A 21,852-nucleotide genomic window follows, 5' to 3' on the forward strand; every position below is an offset into this window, starting at 1 on the left:
AGGGTGTTCTTTTTTCCTGGAAGTAGTTTTACAATCAGTTGGCCTTCTTGGATGTTAGAAAATGTTCATTATTCACACACCTCGACTGAAGCTACTTCAGCAGTTTTGCAGTACAATGGCTAAGAGTGATATCATCCATAGTAAAGCGGAATAGTCAGTGTCATAGATATTTTCTTTTGTACCTGCTGTGTTTCCATCATATAGCTTTGGAAATGTCCTTTAATGAGCTCAGACTGCCAAGGTGATATGACCCCAGCGTACATGTCAGCTGTCCCCAGGCAGAGGCTGATTTGCATTCAGACCAGTCAGCCTACAGGGACAGAGCTTCTTATCTGTCCATCAGTAGTTCACATTAAATGTAGGACAGATCTACTATGGAGTTCAACCTACTGTCTCCTACATATTAAAAAAAAACTTGTTTAAAGGTACTATGTATGCAATTCTCTGAAAAATGGTGCAAATTGATTTATGAGACAAACATGTATGTGCCAAGATTTAACCTAGATCAGATGTGATACCAAGGTCTTGCTTTGTTTTGCATTTTGTGTGTGCTTCAGAATATGCCTATATTTTTGCTCTGCTGATTCAAAAAATCTTGCGGCCAATAATTATGAAATACCAATCACACAAATATTACTTGAGAGTTGTCTAATGGTCCACAGAAAGTCACAGCTACGTCTTTGACTTATCAAGACTTCAAAGGCATCAGAATATGTGTTCCTATTCATAGTGGAAAACGCGATATTACTTATGGGGCTGAATGAAAATCTCATCTAGGAGTAACAGCATTCCTAAACGAAGATAGAGCATAAAAAGTAAGAGTCTTTTTTGGGGGAAACCAGCTTTATATGCACATCAAAGCTCAGTTGGCAGACATCACTCAAATCCTATATTTGCTTCTGCATATGTCTCTGTTACTCACTAGATTCAGTACCATTCACTCTTTCCTTGGCATTATACTTTCATCCTATATTTAGTTCTTATCAGTTGATTGCTGGGTGTTTCTGATAACAACATGCTACCATGTGATCTGGGGATATCATTGGGTGTATCAGAGTTAAAGTTAAGTTTCCTTTCCTTGACCCAGCTGTGCTGCTGAGCATGCACTGGGATACAAAACTCTTTTCTTAGGAATAATTTGATTCTCAGTAGGACTGAACTCTGAGAATCCATCAGTAACATGTTAGCAGACAACTCAAATATTGTCCTGCATTTTCTTGTTGAATGACTGTTATACTCAATGTCTCCAATACTTTCCTATATCAGTATGAAAGCCTCTCCTCTCTTTACCTCATAATTTCATGTGAACTGTTGCCTCTCCTAATTCCCTTTTTAATAATATCATCAAGACAACCCAAAAATGAGCTCATAAAGTATTTGTCTATTCCTACTTTGATTATATGAACAACCAAACTTTTCACTAAGAAGCAGGAGTTTTCATTGGAATCTGGCAAATGGTAAACCTCTGGCACTTTCCTAAAAAAATTGCTGAAATAATTGCATTACTTTGTTCCATCAGTTAGGGTTCTAAGTGAAATATGCATTATCTGAGAGCAATGTGGCTGCATGCAGACATTAGTAGCAGCATATAGTACGTCCTTCTCCCCTCTTCCTAGTACTGTCACTTTTTTCCCTATCCAGGCAACTATTGAGAAAAGGGAACTGTCATTTTATTTTGTCTAACACAGATTTGTGTATCTGAGAAATCTGGTGTAAGGGTGTAGCTGTTTCTGCACTTCCCTCCCTCCCTTCCCACCAATGAATGTGAGAACTGATCCCAGTACAGTTCATTTACTGTGTAACCCCTGTGAGCAGGAGCAGAATATTTATTGCTAACTTGAGCCAAGAGCATTTTCTCATTGTGGCCAAGACATAATCAGAAGAAATTATGAGAAACTTGTGTGTGTCAGGTTTTGATATCACTTGCAAGAACCCAAGTAGTTTTAGATTTTTCATTTTCCATGTTGTTTGAGGAGCAAGGAGAGAGAAAGGACATCTTACAAAATAATAGTTCTGGTCAGGTTAGGAAGAAAAGGTTCCCACTAAAATGAAATTTTCAACAGATAAACTAGGTCAGGAAAATATGTTTACTTTGTTGCATGAAGATTCGTATAAATTTTGCAGTTTCTGCATACTGTGAGTTTCACAGATTAGTTTAAAAGAAACTCTTAAATTGAATCAGGAGCTAAAGCTTAGATTTTGAAAAAAACTTCGAACTTGCCCTTAAAAAGTTTTCAGATTTTTCGATTGCTTAGACTTCTAAAGAATAAATATGATATTCTTTATAATTTCCAGATGGCAATGTTTTTTTTCCAGATTGAACATATATGCACATACACACAACTTGTTTTATTTTAGTTCTGTGTATTTTCATGAAGGCTGTGATTATCTCTAATAAATATGACACCCAGATCCCTTGACTTTTTCCTCCTTAAAGGGAGCAACTGTGTAACTTCCAATACATTTGCCTGAGGCCACACTTTATGTGTATATAAGTATAGATACACATATATATGTGTAAGATATACATACATATATATAAGATATTGGTGCATATGTCATCTTTAGCCTGCTTCCCAGAATGAATATTTTGTGTATATAAGGGATGCAGAGGGTACCAACCACTCCTCTTTCTGGCCACTGGGCTGATGTTGTGGAAAATTGGTTTCACATTGGATTCTCTCACTTCTTGTACTCTTATATTTTGATTTCAGAACAGCCCATGATTGAGGGTAAGCATAAATAGTAACAGGGGAGTAAGGCATAGGGTGAGGAGGGCAGGTGGTCGGGTGCCACCAATATAAAGTGGTGAGGAACAGGCAATCATGCAAATATAGTTAGTTGTACAAACACCTTTATCTGGGTTAAGTCTACAATCTCAGAATCTATCTACATAAAACAAGAAAAGATTCAGACATGAATTTTTTTCCCCATTTATCTCTCTCTCCATGTTTCAAAATGAAGACTTTATTATTTTATTGAATTTGAGTAGGAATACAAGGGAAAAAAGTCCTGACTTCTTAGGATTGATTAGCTCTGTGATTCAGGTATTCAGATGATCTATTTCACATCTTAAGCAAGTAGTAAAGCTGTCAAAACACAGGTGACCCAAAATATTTAACTGTTCATGTAAAATAGAACTGCTTCAGCAGAAGAGATATAATTAAGAAGAACAAGGGATTTGCCTTAGTGACACACCTTCATCCTTTACTAACCACTGACATTTTATGGGCAGCTGTTTTGTTGATGTGTGAATGTCCTCCTCAAACCATTCTGGTACTCATGAAGGAGTATTTTTGAAGAAATAAGGTTTACATAAAATCTCTTTATCAGCCTTAGTAAGGAGGATCTACTGAAGAACAGGCTTTGGCTAGAAGAAGCTACCATTTTCAGACAGGTGGCAGGTATGAAATGTGTTAAGAGTAGAGGGAAGAAGAAAAACCTGGTGATGATTTTGCTGTTCACTGAACCTTTGCTTCTGCATCTTGTGCATTGGATAAATAGATTCCTTTCCTCACACTTTGCCACAGAGCCAGGTGCTTATATCTCCTGGGGGGAAGATGAGAAGTGTAAATGCCAACTCATGTAGCAGAGACAAGGTGACTATAGGTTCTCTAGCAAGAGCTGTTGAAGATGGTTTCTGGTTTCATGTGACGATGACATTTGCGTAGAGGTACGCTGGCTTGAGGGCACTTTTCTGCTAATTTCATTTTCAACCTATTGACCACATACATAATTCTACAGCTGTGGAATTGCAAGCAGTGCAAGGAAAAGATTGCTCAGGTTTTAAAATAATTATTCTTATTTGAATTGTTAGTATTTTACTTTCTCTAAATGCTTTTAAGGATCTTTTTGTTTTCAGTTTTATAAAATCTTTTTTAAAATTCCAGAATTTTTGAGCTACTGAAATATTTCCATGAATCAGACCCAGAAAACCAAATCTGGTCTACTTAATATTTTTTGCATATTGGCTTCATGAATCTAGACTACATAAAATATTATTATAAAAATTTTTAGAGTTCTGTAATACTTAAATGAATTTCACAGGTATGTGTCATAATTACAGCAAATTAGAAAAGGACCAAAAAAAAAATCCAAGACAATTTTATTGGTTCAAATTGGTGTCTTAATTGGTTCTGAACTGCAACTAAGAGTCTAAGAGGAGAAAATCACCTAAATTTACCCTCCCCCTTAGTCAGCGGTGAGCTTCATAGGACCCTCCCCAAGCCATATAAGGCCAGGAAGAATGTGCTAAGCACTGAGTGTGCTAAGAATAAAGTTGTACTGGGATGGATAAGGTTACTTTGAACTCTATATTTCATGTTTCCTGACATATCCCCCAAAGAACTGCAATTATGCTAGCAAGGCTGTAGGAGCGTTGAACCGTTCTTTCCCAGTCCTTTTGATTTTTGTTGCCTCTCCACGCATTCCTGTCCCATTTAGAGCTGTGTTTTTTTTTACATTTTATTTCTGGTGTGAATGGTTCTGTGGATATTAGAAAAACGTGCTGAAGGTTCACTCTGAGGCATGGCTATTTTTGTTAGAAGCTGATACTTTAGACTGAGCTTTAAGTGTTGCCTCTGGAAGGCCTTGGGAGGCCAGGTCTGCAGAGGAAACAAACATTTCAGGGAGCATAAAAGAAGAAGGAACACAATTAGAAAAAGCAGAGGACCTCCCTCCTTCTCATTCTGCAAGTCCTGCGAGAGTCAGCAACCCAGAAGTACTATCTAAGCTGCCACAGTAAATCTTGACCTTTCAAACAGAGTATCTCTTACCATCATCATGGCCGAGATAACAGCAGAAGGTACAGTAACTCTTTTCAATTATAATTAACCAAAAATGATATGTGCTTTAACAGTATAAGTGAACTGGCCTGTCAAAATGATTTGTTGTTCTTAGCAAATAATGTTTTCACTCCAGGATGATTTAATTTTGTTTTCTGCATTTTCTGCATTCCTTTCTATTTTTTTTCCTGTTTTTGTTTCTCTCTTTTACTTTTTCACTCTTGTAGCCTGAGTTTTTACCAGTGACTGAAATAAGTTCTCTGTACACCTCTAAAAATAACCTTAGTTTCATTTGCAGAGCACCATTATTTAGGCAGCTCCATTAGAGTGATACAAACAGGGGATGTCTGAAGTTCAGGGTTCTCGTCTCAAGCCTTTGCTCAGAAAAAAGCTTTGGTAGTCCCTTATAATCAGAGATTTACCAGAGTCAGAACAGCTTAATTTGTTTGCCTTGATTTTCCCATAAGGGAGCATAGCGTATTTTTGAAGGGTATGTGAAGTTACTGAAGTGTAGAAGGTAAAAAAACCCTCTGCTATCCTTATTTAGGTAGACTTCTAAGGGAGTCAGTGAAAACTGGGCTGAAATAAATATGCCAGATGTCGGCCTGCAAAAATGAAATTAACCAATAAATACATATTCTAAAAAGTGAATGTTTAATGTACTTTAATATTTCCTGAACATTCATATTTAAAGTACATTTTAGATGCACAACAATATTTTATCAGCTGAAGTCAGAATGGGGGATATATTTAAAATGCAACCCACTTTAATACTGAATATTGTAGTTGAATTTTACTTTTTTTCCATTGTTTATCTGAATTTAATAATGACAAAAATACAAAAAAAATGCTTTTAAACAGTCTTCTGAGAGTTACTTTATTCTGCTTCTCAAGATTATGTGGTGTTTCAGTGCACGAGAGACGTCGGATTCATCTTCCATTTTTTACTGTTCACACTTGTAAGAGGATCTGCATTAAGTGCTATTAGAAAGTGATCCTGTTCCTTCTTAAGGGCTGATGTTAGGATTGTGTCAAGTAGTACAATCCATGCTTGATGTCTGGTTAGCCACATCACGGAGGCAATGTGATTTTTTAATCAGCAGTTGGACTGATCTATAATTTACTTCTGGCTGCAAATACTGCCAAAACAGGTGGCTCAGCCTGATAGCCCTAACTCAAATACTAACACTGGTTGATTCAGATACTCCTAACGAGGTTTGTTGGAAACATTGGTTATTTTCTAGCTGTTAGGAGGCAAATCTGTGAAATAACCAAATTAGTGAGATTTTTGGTCCAAAATTGATGGCAAAAAATATAAGACTTTACAACCAGTCTGACTTTTCAGTCATTTAGCTTATTAAAGAAAGAAAATTAAAGACTCTAGAATGAAAGAAAGAAAATGGAATCTGATTTTTTTTATTTTGTTTATATAGTGTTTTTACAGGAGTGTTTTTACAGCTGTAAGTGTATGTCTTCTGTGGGGCTTTTTGTACAAAGCATAGACTTAGATGATAAGGGGCATCAGTTCCCCAGTAAGCTGACCTTCCACATGACAGGGAAATAAGCTATATAATTAGTTTAGTTTAGTTATGTTTGGCTTAGTTTTGTTTTGTTTCCATGTACTTGGAATGCATTTGTAGTGACTGACTGATTTTTAAACACTGTATCCACAAGATGGAAATTTTATTTATGGCCAAAAGCAGTAATTCAGCCTGGAGCTAATGTTTCGCTGCAGTTTGTTTTCCTCTGGGGCTAGTACTGGCCCTCACAACCTGAAAGTTTAGATATAAAGTTCAGCAACATTTAGTTTGGATAAACAAAAAGCTATCCAACTACCTGTTACTTCACACAATTTATTTTGTTTTCCATACCACCTCCCAACCCATGATTTGCTGGGCTCTTCATGACTTTGCTAGGACTATACCACTTGCTCCTTGCAATAGGTATTTATAACTTTTTTTCCACTGTCAGTCACAGAGCCAGGCTCTTGGGCTCCTTGCCTTTGGGGGTACCATCCTGACACATCAGAGAGCAGGGCACAGCAGTGATCAAGGCACTGCCATGGACAGTGTGGTTTAGAGATCTGGCCCAGGCCTGGCAGGGGGTACTGGTGCACATCTCAGGGTTCTCTTTCTGACAGCCTGTGTCAGAACAATCTATTCAGGGATGAACAGAGGCAATGGGGAGCTCTTTCAGGTCAACAGCATGATAATGACAGTGAGATTAAGTAACTTAAATATGTAGCCAATAAGCCATTACCCTGCACTGTCTACTTGCACCAAAACCCACAAGTGCTACTTATTCTTTCACACAGCTACAAATTGTTACTTGTGGAAATACTGGTGAAATGTACACTGTGAAAGACAAAATGAGATCCCTGAAGACAGCAATTCATAAATGTCCTTAGAAAGTTGGCAGGACCTATGTCTCTAGCTGTCAAGTATTTAGGAGAAGATTCCAAAGGATTATCTTCAGCATTCTCATATTACATGTCATTGCCATCACAGAAATGTACTATTAAAAAGTGGAAGTCCTTAAAATTGTATAAAAAATAGTACAAAGAGTCAGTACAGGGACTAAGTACTCTGTCTTTGCTATACTCTCAGGATCTAATAATATTAGTAGTATTAGTCATATTATTACAATTAATAGTAATTATTGCTCTTGTTGTTATTACATTTAAGCAGTTATTGAGTATTCTTGTAGCAGCCAGGATCTTTTCTGGGGTCCACTTAAGACTTTGTCTAAAAAGCCATGGGTCTCAAACTGTGCTACTCCACTGTGCCTGTGAGCACAGGGAACAGGGACTGGACTGGACTCAGTGGCAGATGTAGCTGGAGCTGCCACCACTGAAACATGAACAGCAAAAGGCTGACACCTCTGAGGAATGGCTTCTGCCAATGTACAGCTTAATTTGTATGTGCACAACAGCTCCAGCACCAGCCCTATAGCTGGTCCTTTCTAGTCCAATCTCCTGCAGGTCGCAGGGCAAGGTTGATGGGCATCCCCTGACACTTCATCCTCCCACACAGGGAAGGATGAACAGAGACTCAGCTCTGCTTGCTGCAATGCTCTGGAGACTGTGCACTGATCTAATCCAGGAAGGTGAGGAGAGGAGAAAGACAAGGTTCCTGTGCCAGCTGTTTGTCTGCCACAACTAATTTCCCCAGTGGAGCAAGAGAGAAGCAGGAGTCAAATAGAAATGTGACAATGAGTCACAGTTTGGTCCTTATTTTGCTGCTGAGAGCTGTGCAACTACATATTTCCTCTGTCTGGGAGCAGGCTGCAAGGAGACAGGGTAGCCCCAAGGCTACACACAGCTTGTCAGTGACAAAATCAAAATTAGCTCCTGCATTTCAGCCCTTTTCTCAGGCTATTGGATAACTATGAAAAGTTTTAAGATGTAAACCATTTCAAAAGGCAAAAAGATGTGTATGCTTGAAGATTAACAGACATGAAACTACTAAGAGAAATAACACACAAGAGCCAGAAGGTAAAATCCCAATTATTTCATGAGTGTGATGGTCAGAAGCTAACAGAGGTATTCAATTGGCACAATGTTTAATGAAGGCACACTGGAAGCAAGAGGCAGACAGCTACTTCTCATGGTAATTCTTGAGTTGCTGCTAGATGTGCCAGTTGTGCTGACTGCAAGAGGGGCCTAGATGAATAAATTGAATTAGATTATTCATCTTGATGACTAAAGGCATAAGAGGTGTTTCTTACCCTCATTTCTTACTGCTGTTTATGCTTGGAACTAGGATGTTTATATAGAATCTTTTTGCACCTAGCAAATTTTCAAAATGAAAAGGTGTCTTCTTTTTCTGCCTTTCAATGTTGATGAGGAAGAAGATAGTATACCTGTTACAGCAGGGTAAGGAAAATACAAAAATTTTGGCTATGATTTTTGAAGGAATTTGTCTGTTCTTGTTCAGAACAACCAGGTAAAATCAACAGCCTAATTACACAAAGAAAAAAAAAAAGTCAGAAAACCCAGGTCGGCCTGTAAAAAAATCTTTGTGGGGAACAGGTATTCCAAATTCTTACCGAAATTCCTTAAAAATTATATTCCCCTGTGACTGTGGGCCTGTACAACCATGCTGGTTTGGCCTCAGCCTTGGTGTTTTCTCATACATAGCCTGTTGAGGCAAGCATGAGGACAGATTAGTTAGCTTGACTTTTAGGTCTAAGAATTTGTGGACAGCTCTACTCAAAGCCAATACAGTATTTATGCACCTTCAGTTGGTACAAGGCAACACTTACACACAATTCATTAACTTAGGTAGCCCCTTAGAGAGTCAGGGGCTTAGCTCTGGAGAGCAGGAAGACTGAAAACCTATAAACCAGAGGCCCAAGCTAATGCATCATGTTAGAACATGACAGGTTAAAACTGTGTGTGTACAGTTAGCTCCTGTTGTGGGCAAACAGCTGGACTGCAGGTATGAATGTTTATTCACTTTTGTTTTTGAAAGATCACAAAGAACCTTGTGATCTTACGTATTTGGAGCATATTTTAATGTTACTTACATAATGGGAAATGTTTTTAAAACCCTACTAGTGTTTTCAAGTTATTGGGAAAATCAGTTACCACTGACCTAAAAATGAAATCTGTGCAACTATTTACATTCTCAGAATCCCAACCTAACAGTGTCAGAGACCTAAACACTGAAAAAGAAATCTAGTCTAGAAATATTTTGAGTACTTTCACCCATTGCCTGCAATATAAATACTGAGTAAGAGGTAGATTTATTCTCTTTTTACTTCTCAATTCTGGAAAGCAGAAACTGTTCTACTTTAACACATTTCATAATGCAAGTCGTGCTTCAGTTCAGGACATACTGAGGAGAGAGAAACAAATCAGAGTTACCCCATTTTAAGCAGCTCATCCATTTACAGAAAGGTAAAACTTTTTCCTTTCTGATGCTCACAGTCACTGGTTTCTTCTCTGTTTAAAAGGATTGAACTAATGCAAACTACTAATTTTACCTGGTAAACCATGTTGCAGAAGTAGTGGGTGAATTGCTTTAAATTCAAATGATTGAAAAGACTTTTAGATCAACAATTTTATTCATGATTTAAATCAACGAACAAGAAACCGGGATTTCAAAACAGCAATTTTCAAGTTTTTTGCAAATGTCATCTATCATTCTTTTTCCCAGAAGAGACTAATATGGCAACCAAATACAGCCTTTCTCACTGAATTTGTGCCTTTTGGAGAGAAATATAACCTAAATATCTGTCTGATAAAAAAATACTATATTTTGGGAGTCATTTATCCAGATTCTTAGTTTTTTCATACTGGGATTTTTTTGTTGTTGTTGCTTTTTAATGCTGCAGAATGGTAAATGGTGCATTCCTCTTTGGCTAGATAATGGTTTCATTTTTACTTGTGGTTTCTGTCAAGCTTCATTAGGATGGAAATTTTAGTTCAATTAAAATTTTACAAACCCAGCATTTAAAAATTGTTTATATGTGCATATTTACATACTTGGATAATAGAAATAGGTTAAATAGAAAAAATTCCATTTTAAATATAAGCTCTCTTGATAGGTTAAATTATTTATTAAACAAATATAATGCTATTTCTAATTTTGGTTCTTGGCCACTGCATCCTGTAGGAATATATAACTGAGAGAGCTCATTTTTTTTCATGTAATGTTTATTCAAAGGTTAGGTGGAAAATGTGGTCCTTAGCACAGGGTTTTCTTAAATTAATTTTTAATTTTAAAGGACATTTTTTAAATGACATTCATGGAAAACTTTAGTTTATTATTCAAAAAGCAGCAGCAATTATGTTCCCTGCCTTTATCCCCCCACTGCAGCCTCATTTTAGTGGGTCTTGAAAAGGAGGATTGTTGAGCAGTAATACTGAAATGTCTTCAGAGAGGTGTGAAAGAGGAACACAGTTTTTTTGCTGATTGAAAAGCAAACCAAAGGTATGGTCAGAGGGAAGTTGCAGAGGCAGGCTTCATATCCTTGTGCTTTACATTGACAGATCAGACTGGCATGAAGCAGATAAGCAAGAAGTAAGATATAAAGTCACTGCATATAAACACTTAGCTTAAGGCTATGGACAACCAGGGGTGCTTATTATCCCTATGATGTCACTATCGTGTTCTCTTGTCGACTTTAAACATTTTTTTTTAATATTTAATGTTTTAGTCATATCCCTGTACCTTTATATAGTATGTCATGCTTCATGCATTGGAACTAGCCGCTGAGACTTTAGATTCTGGAGCGGGAGTGTGTTTAAGCTCTGTGTGGTCAAAAGGGACCAGAAGGATTTAGCTTCTGGTTTTTTTCCTAATATGTGCCTGCAGCACAGTTGATTTATGTAAGAAAGTCTATTTTGGAAATTGTGAAGCAAGTACATGGCTACCAAATCTTTGACTAATGGTAGAGATAGTGACACCAAAAGGTAGCAGAAATACCAGAGGACACTGCTGATAGATAGGTCTTGTCCCATGTTCTGTCCTTTTCTTCATAGCCTCTGATACTTTTTTTGTCCCCCTCCTCTAAATGCAAAACACAATGAGATGAAATCATAAAGCACACTGTAAGCAGCTACCTATTCTTTAGACTTATTATATTTTGAGTAAAAGAGATGAGCTAACAAAACAGCTCATGCAATTTAGAGGAGGCTAAAGAGAAAAAAAAAAACATTGAAGGTACCTATTTTTTTTTATCCCAAATAATCCATATGCTAAAACTTACCTATGTTATACTTTCACTCAAATCAGTTCAGTTGCTCAAAATCATAGTCAGTGCTGAGCTTTATCCTTAAAAATCATAATGAAAAAGCTGTGCCTTAAAGTCTTGAATAAGCCTTACTTGAGTCCAGGGGCAGATTTGACCTTCTTTTAGAATAAGTCTGAGATCACAGTATGATCTTGTCTCTGGTCTAGAAGTTCTGCCTGGTGCCATTCAAAGGCATTTACCATAAGAAAGGAAATTATTAAATGCCAGGCACAGAAAAACTTTCTCACTGGAGAAGTCTCCTCTTTGTATCTTCAAAGATAGTTTTAAAAAATCCTTTACAAATATGTAATGAGTAAAGACCTGCTACTCCCTCTACGTGCTTATGTTCTCACAACTTCAAAAGTATCTCTGCACCTTTGCCTGGAGTCAAATTGTCAAAGGCACAATGAATCTAAGCCTTTGTAGCCTCTTTAGGTATGTAAATGAATTCAATTTTTTCCTATATTCCATTATGCTAGTTTAAGTTGTGGTTCTCTGTGCATGTCAGGAAGGCTAAATCTTGTTTCAGTCTTTGCTGAGAGGCCTTTCACAATTGACACAATTACCATAAATATAGTTTTCTGGTAACTATTTTACTGTTTCTAGAGGTATAATTTAATACATCTATTCAAATGTTAATGTCCTTATTTGGCATTGACCTTTTCCTCCTGTAGCAGGAAGGACCTTAATTTTGACTTCAGGTCTATCCATGCAACTCTTCCTGAAGTCAGCTGTATTAGTACATGAACACATCTGGTGTAGGGCACACCTTAACACCCCAAAGACGTGATAACCCATGTATATGGTACAGATCAGGTTATATAGATTGAATAGTTTATAATCACAATATTTGAACTGTAACTACAGCATAAAAATTACTATAATTTCAATGGATTTTTCTAAGGAAAACATTAGAACTCTCCTTTTCCTGCAAGGTTTTTGCATCACCATTCATGATAGGAGTAGAAAATGGGAGCATTTTACAGGAAGGCATCCAAAGCTAGACTGACCCTTTTATGTATTTACTGTTGATTTGGCTTATTAGGGCTTTTGTTTGGTTTTTTGGGTTTTTTTTTTTTTTTTTTTTTTTTTTTGCTTTTTTTTACCATGAGTATTAATATAACACTATTACAGCAAAAGATCTGTGGTAGATGTTGAATGTGAACCCTGCCTGTCTGGGCCAGCTCCATGACTAAATGGCTGCCTGCTTTCTATGAGTTGGAGCAGAAAAACTACTGCTTTACCCTAAATTTATCTCACACTTTATGAAGTCCATGAAGATGTTTTTTTTGCAGTGGAAAATGAATTCTGAGAACACAAATTTTTTTTGCTGATTCAAAAATGGAAGGGAACAAAAACCTTTTCTTTTTGTTTTTAATCAGTAAATACACTTGATAAAAGTTTAACTTTAGTAAGAGGCATGACAACTTAAAACTAAATACAAGCATTTTTTTTTCCCAGAAAAAAAAAAAAAAAAAACAACCTCGCCCTATTATCAGATGCCCAAGCAGTATTAATCCATGTGAGATATATTAATCTAAATGCATCTCTTGTTGTAACATTGTGATTTTGCATTGATTACATAGAAGCCTTGTGAAATGCTCTGGAGAGTGTAACACTGTACTCTGCTGTTAGCAAACCAGATGAAATGATGAATTTCCAGATGAGCAGAAGTGAAAACTCTCCCAGCTTACCCTCTCCCTTTCTTCCCCTTCCAGACTAAAGTGCAGTGTGTCCCTCTGCTCAGAGACACAGCTCCATGCCTATTCCTTTCATTTATCACAAGGGAGATATCCATAGATTTTGTAATACAACTTGATTGTATTTTGCCTGCAAGTTTCTATCGAACCAGAAGTGTCCAGGGATGTGTTGTTTTCTTTATACAGAGCTCATGTTAGAACAATCACAAGGGAAATTTTGCTAGGTCACTGTTACTCTGGAAAGAAAAGAACTTTGGAAATTATGTGGAAAACAGCTACAGATATATGAGAACACAATTTAGGGAAATCTTGGCAAGGTTAGCTACAAATATTGATGAGGTTTAAGCATACATTTAAAATTAAAAGGGAATAAAAGTGTGCATATGCAGATATTAGTGCATTGGGAAAGGGAATCAGCAATTTTGCCAGAGTTAATGAATTAAGATAATTTTAACTATACTGAGAAAACAGTGATGTGAACTAGGATTTTTTCTTAAAAACTAATTAGTAGAAAATTCTTTTTAAGCATATATTTGCCATTACTTAACTCATCAATCAAGATAGAAAATGCATTTTATACCGTGAATGCTAAGGGCAGTTTCATAAAAGGGAAAGTTAGTCAGTTGTAAAACTAACTTTTACAACAGTGCTGCTATCCACTCTTCAGTATGTCATTCTAAGTATAGATCAGAAATAATGCCACATCTGTGGAGGCTGTCAGGACTATAAAGAGGCACTGGATCTCTAATTGTTTTTCCCATGTGGTAGTGCTTAGGTCAGTGCTACATTGGTCTAATGACTTTACTTCATGCAGCAGGAAACAGTCTTTACACTAGAATCCTAAAATAATTTTAAGATTCTTTGATTTCCTATTTATTTTATAGAATTAAATATTTTTGTAATTATTTTAAGCTTCAATGTGCTTCTACAGTGAATATTAAACTCCACAACTGTCCAAAAACACCCTCCCTTGCCTAGAGAAAAGGAGGTTCTGGGGAGACCTCATCTCTCTCTTCCTGAAAAGTGGTTGTAGTGAGATGGGGTTCAGCCTCTTCTCCTAGGCAACAAGAGGATATAGCCTCTAGCTGCACCAGGGGAGGTACAAGCTGGACTTCAGAATTCCTTCATGGGAAGGGTTGTAATACATTGGAATGGACTGCCCAGGGAGGTGGTGGAGTCCGTTCCTGGAGGTGTTCAAGAAACAACTGGACATTCCATCCAGTGCTGTGGTCTAGTTGGCAAGGTGGTGATCAGTCAAAGCTGGAACTCGTTGGCCTCAGAGATCTTAACCCTAAATGATTCTATGATTCTGTGATTAAATTCTGGAGAACATTTTTTGTGCTTACTTGGGCTGTTCTGATATCTAAATTGTGCTTTACATTTTCTGCTCCATGACTGGGTTTTTACATGAGTAACACAAAGAAGAAGAACAGTGATTACTGCTATCTTTATTCTTCTGGAGATGGCCACATCTGGTAGGCTTCAGGACCTGTGGGATTCCTCACTACTCCCTGCCAGAGCCATTTGCAGTGGGATGCCTCTCCTTCCAGTGCTGGATGGCTGTGGTGGTCCCATGTGCCCAGGTGCAAGGAAGCGGGCAGCTGAGCTGGTGCTCCCCACAGGCACATACCTCTCCAACCCTCCTTCATGCCTCACTTTCCCCAACTTTTGTACTCCCATTAATCATCCTGTCTATTAAATCTTATTTCTGCTACCTCAAATCACTGCTACTTCAAGCAGAGCAGGCAGACCAGTGCTTCTTAGTTCTTGTAGTTACTGTGGTTTTGAGTTTATTCTCAAATATCAGAAATCTTCATATTCTGAAATAGTTTTTCAGCATAGCAGGAATTTGTTTTGGATATTGCAAACCTTATATAAAATTTTAAGTAACCCTCTCCATTGTTCTCTCTATGGTATTGAGACACTCAGAACTGTGAATGCAGAATATTTATTTGCAAATATCATGAAGTTGTAATCATTGATTCCTTGTATCTGCAGACTCTGCCACTTTCCCCTCTGTTCTTTCATCAAGCTGTTTATATATTCTTGGCATTTCTCAAATGCGAATACAATTTTAACTTCCAGATGCTCCATCTTCCCCTGAAAATGCCCAGGTAGGCAGATATGTATTACATCTTCTTTTGAGAACAGATGTACCTTGGTTGCATTGGAGCAATTCCAGTGTCGGTCTTGTCCCACTGGAGGAAGCAGCTGTTCTTCAGGTGAAACTATTTAACTAAGAACAAAAAAGCACCTTATAACATGTGTCTGTTTTCTAGACCAGAAATCTAATTTTTAGCCAATTCCACATCTCCCTGTTTTTCTATGTTTATGCAAATAAGCAGGAAGGGAGACCTTTCCTCTTGTCCTGTACAACGTCTGCAAAAAAGTTCTGCAGAAGTCTGAATTCTGGTTCTTGTGGGCACAGAGAACATAAAAATAGTTATGATTAATATTAGGTCCCCATGTTAAAGATTAGAAAGAAATAGTGAAATAAAAGCTTGTAAGTTCTTAAAAAATTCTCTGGATTTTCTTCCCACTCTGACTACTCATTTTCTCAGTTGTGAACAGCTTGTAGTTTGCTATGTAATACGGAAATCAATCTCCGATCTGCAAAAAAAACACAACCAAGCAACAAACCCAAAAAACACGAATAGATTTTCTTCTTCTGCACAATAGTAGGTATCAAAATGAAGAAAATATATAAAGTGTGCTAAAAAATTGAGTGCTTACAAAAGCCTGTGAATTCTTGGTTGTACACGATGTTCCTTCTCTTCTCTTCTCTTCTCTTCTCTTCTCTTCTCTTCTCTTCTCTTCTCTTCTCTTCTCTTCTCTTCTCTTCTCTTCTCTTCTCTTCTCTTCTCTTCTCTTCTCTTCTCAGCAATAACAAAGCTCCTATTCTTTTAGGGTATACTTTAATTAAGTAAATATAAATTAAGCATGAGCTACATTAACACACTTTAAATCAGAATATGCTGTGTATTCTGCAGACAGAGAAATGAAGGTGCAGACTTCATGCTCCTCATTGAAGAACTGCATCCGATCTTAAAGTTTGGGTTGTAGAAGCAAATTCAGAAACTTCAGGGTTTTTTGAAAGCACATTTTAATATAATAGCTGTCTCAGTAGTTTCCTCACTAAAACAATTTTCTTTTTTTCAGTTGTCTCTAAGGAATATACTAGTGAGACCCACGTTCCCATAGACTGAACTGGTTCAAGTTAGTGGAAGTGAAAACTCAGCTAATAGATTCAGCTTTCACAGAATACATACTCTATACTCCAATTTTTGAAGATAACATTCAAAGCTATTTTCCTATCTTGCTCCTATTTTTATTCCACTTTCGGTGTTTACTGTAAACTCTTATACATTTGCCAATTTGAATATTTCCAGTCAATGCCTTTGAAATATCCTTTGTTGCTATTACTAATAACAAAATTCTTGTTGTCTTTAAGGTTTTTGTAGAGAATAATTTCACTTTGCCTGATTATAGAAGTCTTCAAGAAGTAGATGCACTTACATAGGCCTTTAATGAATATTGTCTGCATGAAATTTGCTAAAACTCTGAATTTTGTTTTGGAAAAGATTTACCTGTTTTCAGCCACAGTCAGGACTATCTATGTTGGCTTTCAATCTTTCCACTTCTTTCATGCCTTTCATTTTTTTAATTGAAAGAAACAAGGTTTCCTGCCACATTAAATATAGAAATATTACCTTTTATTCTCACAATGATTGAATCACTTTGAATAGAACTAGAACTGTAGTGGTGTCTCATCAGCTGAAAAAGAACAGTACATATTCTATGTAAAAAAGCACATATTTTGAGTCTTTTATTAATATTTAGTACCCTTTTGATTTACTTTTGGTTGAAGAAACATAACTTTTGTTTTAGCTTTACAACTTACTTAAATGCCAGGGCCAAGAAGAGGGAAGATAAGGGAATAGTAAATTATTTTATTCTTCAGTGATTTTATAACCAGAATTTAATGAAGACTTTTTTTGGACATAGATATTAATACTGTGAACTTCCAAACATACAGACTATTAATTTTCTGTGGATCTCTTGTACAAATATCATTTTAATGGCTTCTATGCCTCTGAAGGTATCATCAGAATTTATTCTGTGTAAAAGTTACCTGCCAAAATATCCACTATATGAATCTGAAAATGCTTCAACAGTCTATTTCTTTTTAATCTATGATTCTTTCTGAAAATAGTTGCTTCTGACTAAAGGTGATGTGAACTGAAGGATCAGTTTGGACAGAAATACAGAAATTATACAAATCATGCCACTATTTCTCCATGACAACTAGATCTTACACTTTTTTTATACATGCAGACTTGTTATCAACATTTTCAATACTTGATCATGGAAATGGTGATTTTAACAAGCCTTGATGTCTAATGGTGCTCTGTGTTCATTTGTGTAGTGGTTTTCCAAGGGAATAGCACTCTCTAAAGAGTAAATACCAAAGAGACTTCTTGTTTTGCTGTGCTCCAGGTCTGAACATTTGCAAATGGAGTGAAGACCACCTAATCTATGCATGCCTATTTGTGGTCAGGGAAAATGTTACAGCTCTCTCTTAGAACACATATCTCATGGATGTCCCTTAAAAACAAACACTGCTCCTGCCCTGATCAACAAGATGAATAAAAAGAAACTGTTGATCTGGACTGCTGTTCAGGGTCGGCTGTATGTGAGGCTGATGTCTTATTGTCACAGTTTCCAGTGATGTAAGCACCATAAAAACACTTAAGCTTTTCTCCACTTACCTCTCAGAAGTACCCTGCCTGTTCAGGTCCTGAAGAGTGCAGAGGATGCTGTGCAGTACGGAAGTAAAGTTCTTTAAGATCATCCTATAGAGTTTATTCCACACTCCCTGCATAACACTTGGCCTAAGGTCTAAATAAAGCACTATCTTAAACAAACAAAAAACCCCAAACCAAACAAACAACCAAACAAACCAATCAACAAAACAAAAAAGTTAAAAAAACCAAACCCTCCAAACCAAAAAAGCCACAAACAAAACCCATAAAAATAATTAGTACAATGTCTTTAGGCCTTCCTTTATTTCATATTGTGAATGCTACTCATTATTACTCATTCAATTATATTAGATACATCTTTGTTTTCTCGTCTTCTACAGTAAGAGCATTATGCATCTATTACAGCATTGTGAATGTATTGTAGCTCTGGGGGCATGGATTGTGTTAGTGAGAGGAAGATTATCAGTTACATGACCATAAGAATATAGTAAATGTAAGCTGTAAGGCTGAAATATTGACTGTAAAGTAAGTGTTAATTTTCAATAGATGTGAAAGTATGCATTTTTTATTTATTAGCAGTTACATTATTACAGCTGAAGCTGCACTCTATTGATATAATAGAAAAGGAAATTAATAAAGAAAGGTTAGGTGATGAATAGGCCTTTGACTAGAATATAACAGCCAGCAAAATCTTGCAAACATGTAGGCAGAATAACTAAGTCACTCTCAAAAGCTTTATTAAAAATTTAGAAAGGACCATCAACTTATGCTGCAAAGGACATCTCTATGTCTTTTCATTATACTGGCAAATTTATGAGTTGAAACTGCTGTACTAATACTAAAGAAATATCAGACAATTGCTTGAAAGTTTACTTAAATTAGAAAATAGCAGTAGCTTAGGTATTCTCAAAATGCAAACAGGGAATGTTCAAGGAACTTTATACATATGCTGAATGTGTAGAAAAAGCTTAAAAAAAAAAACTGAAGAAGACAACTATATTCATGGGAAGCCTGTGTTAGTTTAATGTAAAGGAGCAGAAAGCCAGAAGTTAGGACATTCCCATTGCTTCTTTTTTTAGAATGAAAATAATATGGCTTTGCAAGGAGTGTGAACTGAAGGGGAGATAAATATTAGAAGACTAGGGGAAACTAAATCCAGATTTGAAAATGTATAAAAATACACAAAATACAATTCCACAATTTGAATATGACGTGAGACTATGTGAAGATTTAATAAATAAGAGAACATTATGTTTATATGGACATGGGTGAGCATAATTAGAAAACTTGTGAACACGGGACAGGTTGTTTGGGACACAATACCAGCTACCATCTCTATTTCATCTGTACGAAACAAAAGGAATTTCCTGTCAGATGGAAACCACTGGGACAAAATCAGGACAAACATGCATAAATATCCTTTTCATGATTGATCTTCAGGCATAGGTATGCAACTTTGTTCTTGTCTTCTCCTATCCCACCAGCAGTCAGAGAGCAAAGCACAAAACATGGAAGGTCAAGGCAAGATGCCAGGAACATTACAGAGGTCCTGCAAGAGTCTGATGTTCATGCAAGGCGCTCAGGCTGGGTGGAAAGTTTGCAGCACCTGCTGTTACTGTGGGCTAGGAATACTGGAGCTATATGGATCTGCTCTACAGAGAATGTGGGGAGGTGTTACAGCTCGTGAAGCATGGCTGAATGTTTTTGTGATGACTTTGTGCATGTTTACAGCAGATACTAAAGATTAGTTGATTTAGAATCCATGGGAGGTAATAAGGAAACTCTCATTCCAACCAGGTCAAAATTTTTCCTTGATGTAGCTCACTTTCAGTTCCAGTTAGCAATAATGACATTGAGGGGCCTCCTCAAGATGGTGGATTTTTTTTAAATTTGAAATAAAAATCTTTTGAACTGTACTGAGGCAAAGCTTTAACATTATGAAAGCTTTCAGGACTGATCATGTCATTAAAACAAGTGGAAAGTTTTTCTTCTCATATCCTTGAGTATTGAGGACTGCTCTGCTGAAGTCTTCTTACATGTTAATTAGTCTTCCACTGCCAAATTAGGCTGAACCCTATGTCTAACATTATAAAGCAGACACAGGAACTGAGAGAGCTATGAACTGCTGAAAAATTCATATTCCAAAAATATAAGAAAATGGATTCCCCATCCATACATAGGGCAGAGAGTTGTCCAGAGAGAGGAACTCAGACATTTCAACACTTTTTTTCATTTTTATGCCAATGTTGACTAGAAAAGTGCAATGAGAGTCAAATAAAATTATTGATAAATTTGCATTCTATGCTGTTGAAGATTGTAGAGCACAAGCCTTATGAGGGGCATCTGAGGGAACTGGGGGTTATTTAGCCTGGAGAAAAGGAGGCTCAGGGGAGACCTTATTGCTCTTTAAAACCCCCCGAAAGGAGGCTGTAGCCAGGTGGGGTTTGGTCTCTTCTCCCAAGTAACAAGCAATGTGATGAGAGGAAATGGCCTTAAGATTTGCCAGATGAGATTTAGGTTGGATATTAGGAAAAAAATTCTTCATGGAAAAAGAGGTTAAGTACTGGAACAGGTTGCCCAGAGAAATGGTGGAGTCCCCATTCCTGGAGAACTTTAAAAGATGCGGCACTGGGGGACACAGTCTAGTGATGACCCTGACAGTCCTCAGACGTAATGGCTGGGCTCTGGATAATCTTAAAGGTCTTTTCCAACATAAAGGATTCTCTGATTCCATGCTCTGACCAAGAGTGTCATTTCTTTTCTAGAAATTGGAAGCTTATACTAAGATAATCTTACAAAAGTGTCTCAGTAGACAATAATTTTTACTTCCCATAAGCTTATAATTAATGTATTCTTCCTGGTTTGGGTTATGTGTTTAGAAGCTTAATGCAAGTAGGGTAAAGAAAAATTTTAGACATAGTCCATATGGATAGATTTTTGAACTAACTCATCTTTTGCTTTAGGAATCTTTTCATTGAGAGAATATATTTATATTATCTGTCACTGAATAAGGACTGTTAATAAAGTTTAAAGGACTGTTAGCCTACAAGTAAAACTTTCATGTGAATAATTTTCAAAATTAAGATGGCACTTCTCTGAGACACTTAACTAAACATGGATCTAATTTTTTTCCTCTCCTGAGGCCTAAATCCTACACTAAAAGCATCCTCCTTGACTATGTCTTTTATATGCATAAATTTTTTACATTTTCAAACACATAGAGAAAAATCTATTTTTTAAAATTTTATAATTCAGCAAATTTATACTGAAAAAATGGATATATTCACAGCATTAGGAATTTGTTCTGTGGTACTATTCACAAGTTTTTGCATAGTGAAAAAAACTATTTTTTCCCTTTCTTTATATGAAGATTAATAATACTGAACATTATAGTATATATGCTTTAAAAAAATTTCAGAATTTGTATCTACTCTTTCAGATGGAAAAATGAGTTAACATCTTTTGTAGGAGACAGAAAAACCTTGAGTAATAATCAGTTGATAACTCTGTCAATTCTTTCCCTGTAAATCACAAAAGTTTTATAAAACCATTATCATACACCAGAAAAGACTAAGCAAAGAGAATATCCTGTACTATAATATACACCAAAATAAAAGTACTTTAATAAACTTACATTTCTTTATATGTTCCATGCATATTCCCACGGCTATCATACAACTGAGATGGCATTTCATGTTAGAGTTGAAATAGAAATTGGAATTTCACTCATAGTTTGGAAATGAAACAAATAGCCTTTTTAGGTGCACACATCAAAGTGTTCCTTTTCAAGTACTCATTTTTGCAAGAAAACTTCTTAACAGACCCCCAAAAGCTGAATTTACATTCCATAGTTTCTTTTACCAAGTA

The 21,852-nt window shown here is 36.5% G+C and overlaps 1 protein-coding gene across 7 annotated transcripts in view; it reads left to right on the top strand.

The window, feature by feature from the left end:
- The first annotated feature begins 4,328 nt into the window (after window positions 1-4,328).
- TRDN (triadin) overlaps window positions 4,329-21,852 on the top strand; it is a 225,288-nt gene continuing 207,764 nt past the window's right edge. For all 7 annotated transcript variants that reach the window (XM_059842181.1, XM_059842185.1, XM_059842183.1 and 4 more), the window contains exon 1: window positions 4,329-4,804. In XM_059842181.1, coding sequence (XP_059698164.1) covers window positions 4,783-4,804 — 22 coding nt within the window. In that variant the 5' untranslated portion in view covers window positions 4,329-4,782. The remainder of the gene's footprint in view (window positions 4,805-21,852) is intronic.

The sequence above is a fragment of the Haemorhous mexicanus genome, chromosome 3 (genome assembly GCF_027477595.1).
Source record: "Haemorhous mexicanus isolate bHaeMex1 chromosome 3, bHaeMex1.pri, whole genome shotgun sequence".
In the NCBI taxonomy this organism is placed as follows: Eukaryota; Metazoa; Chordata; class Aves; order Passeriformes; family Fringillidae; genus Haemorhous; species Haemorhous mexicanus.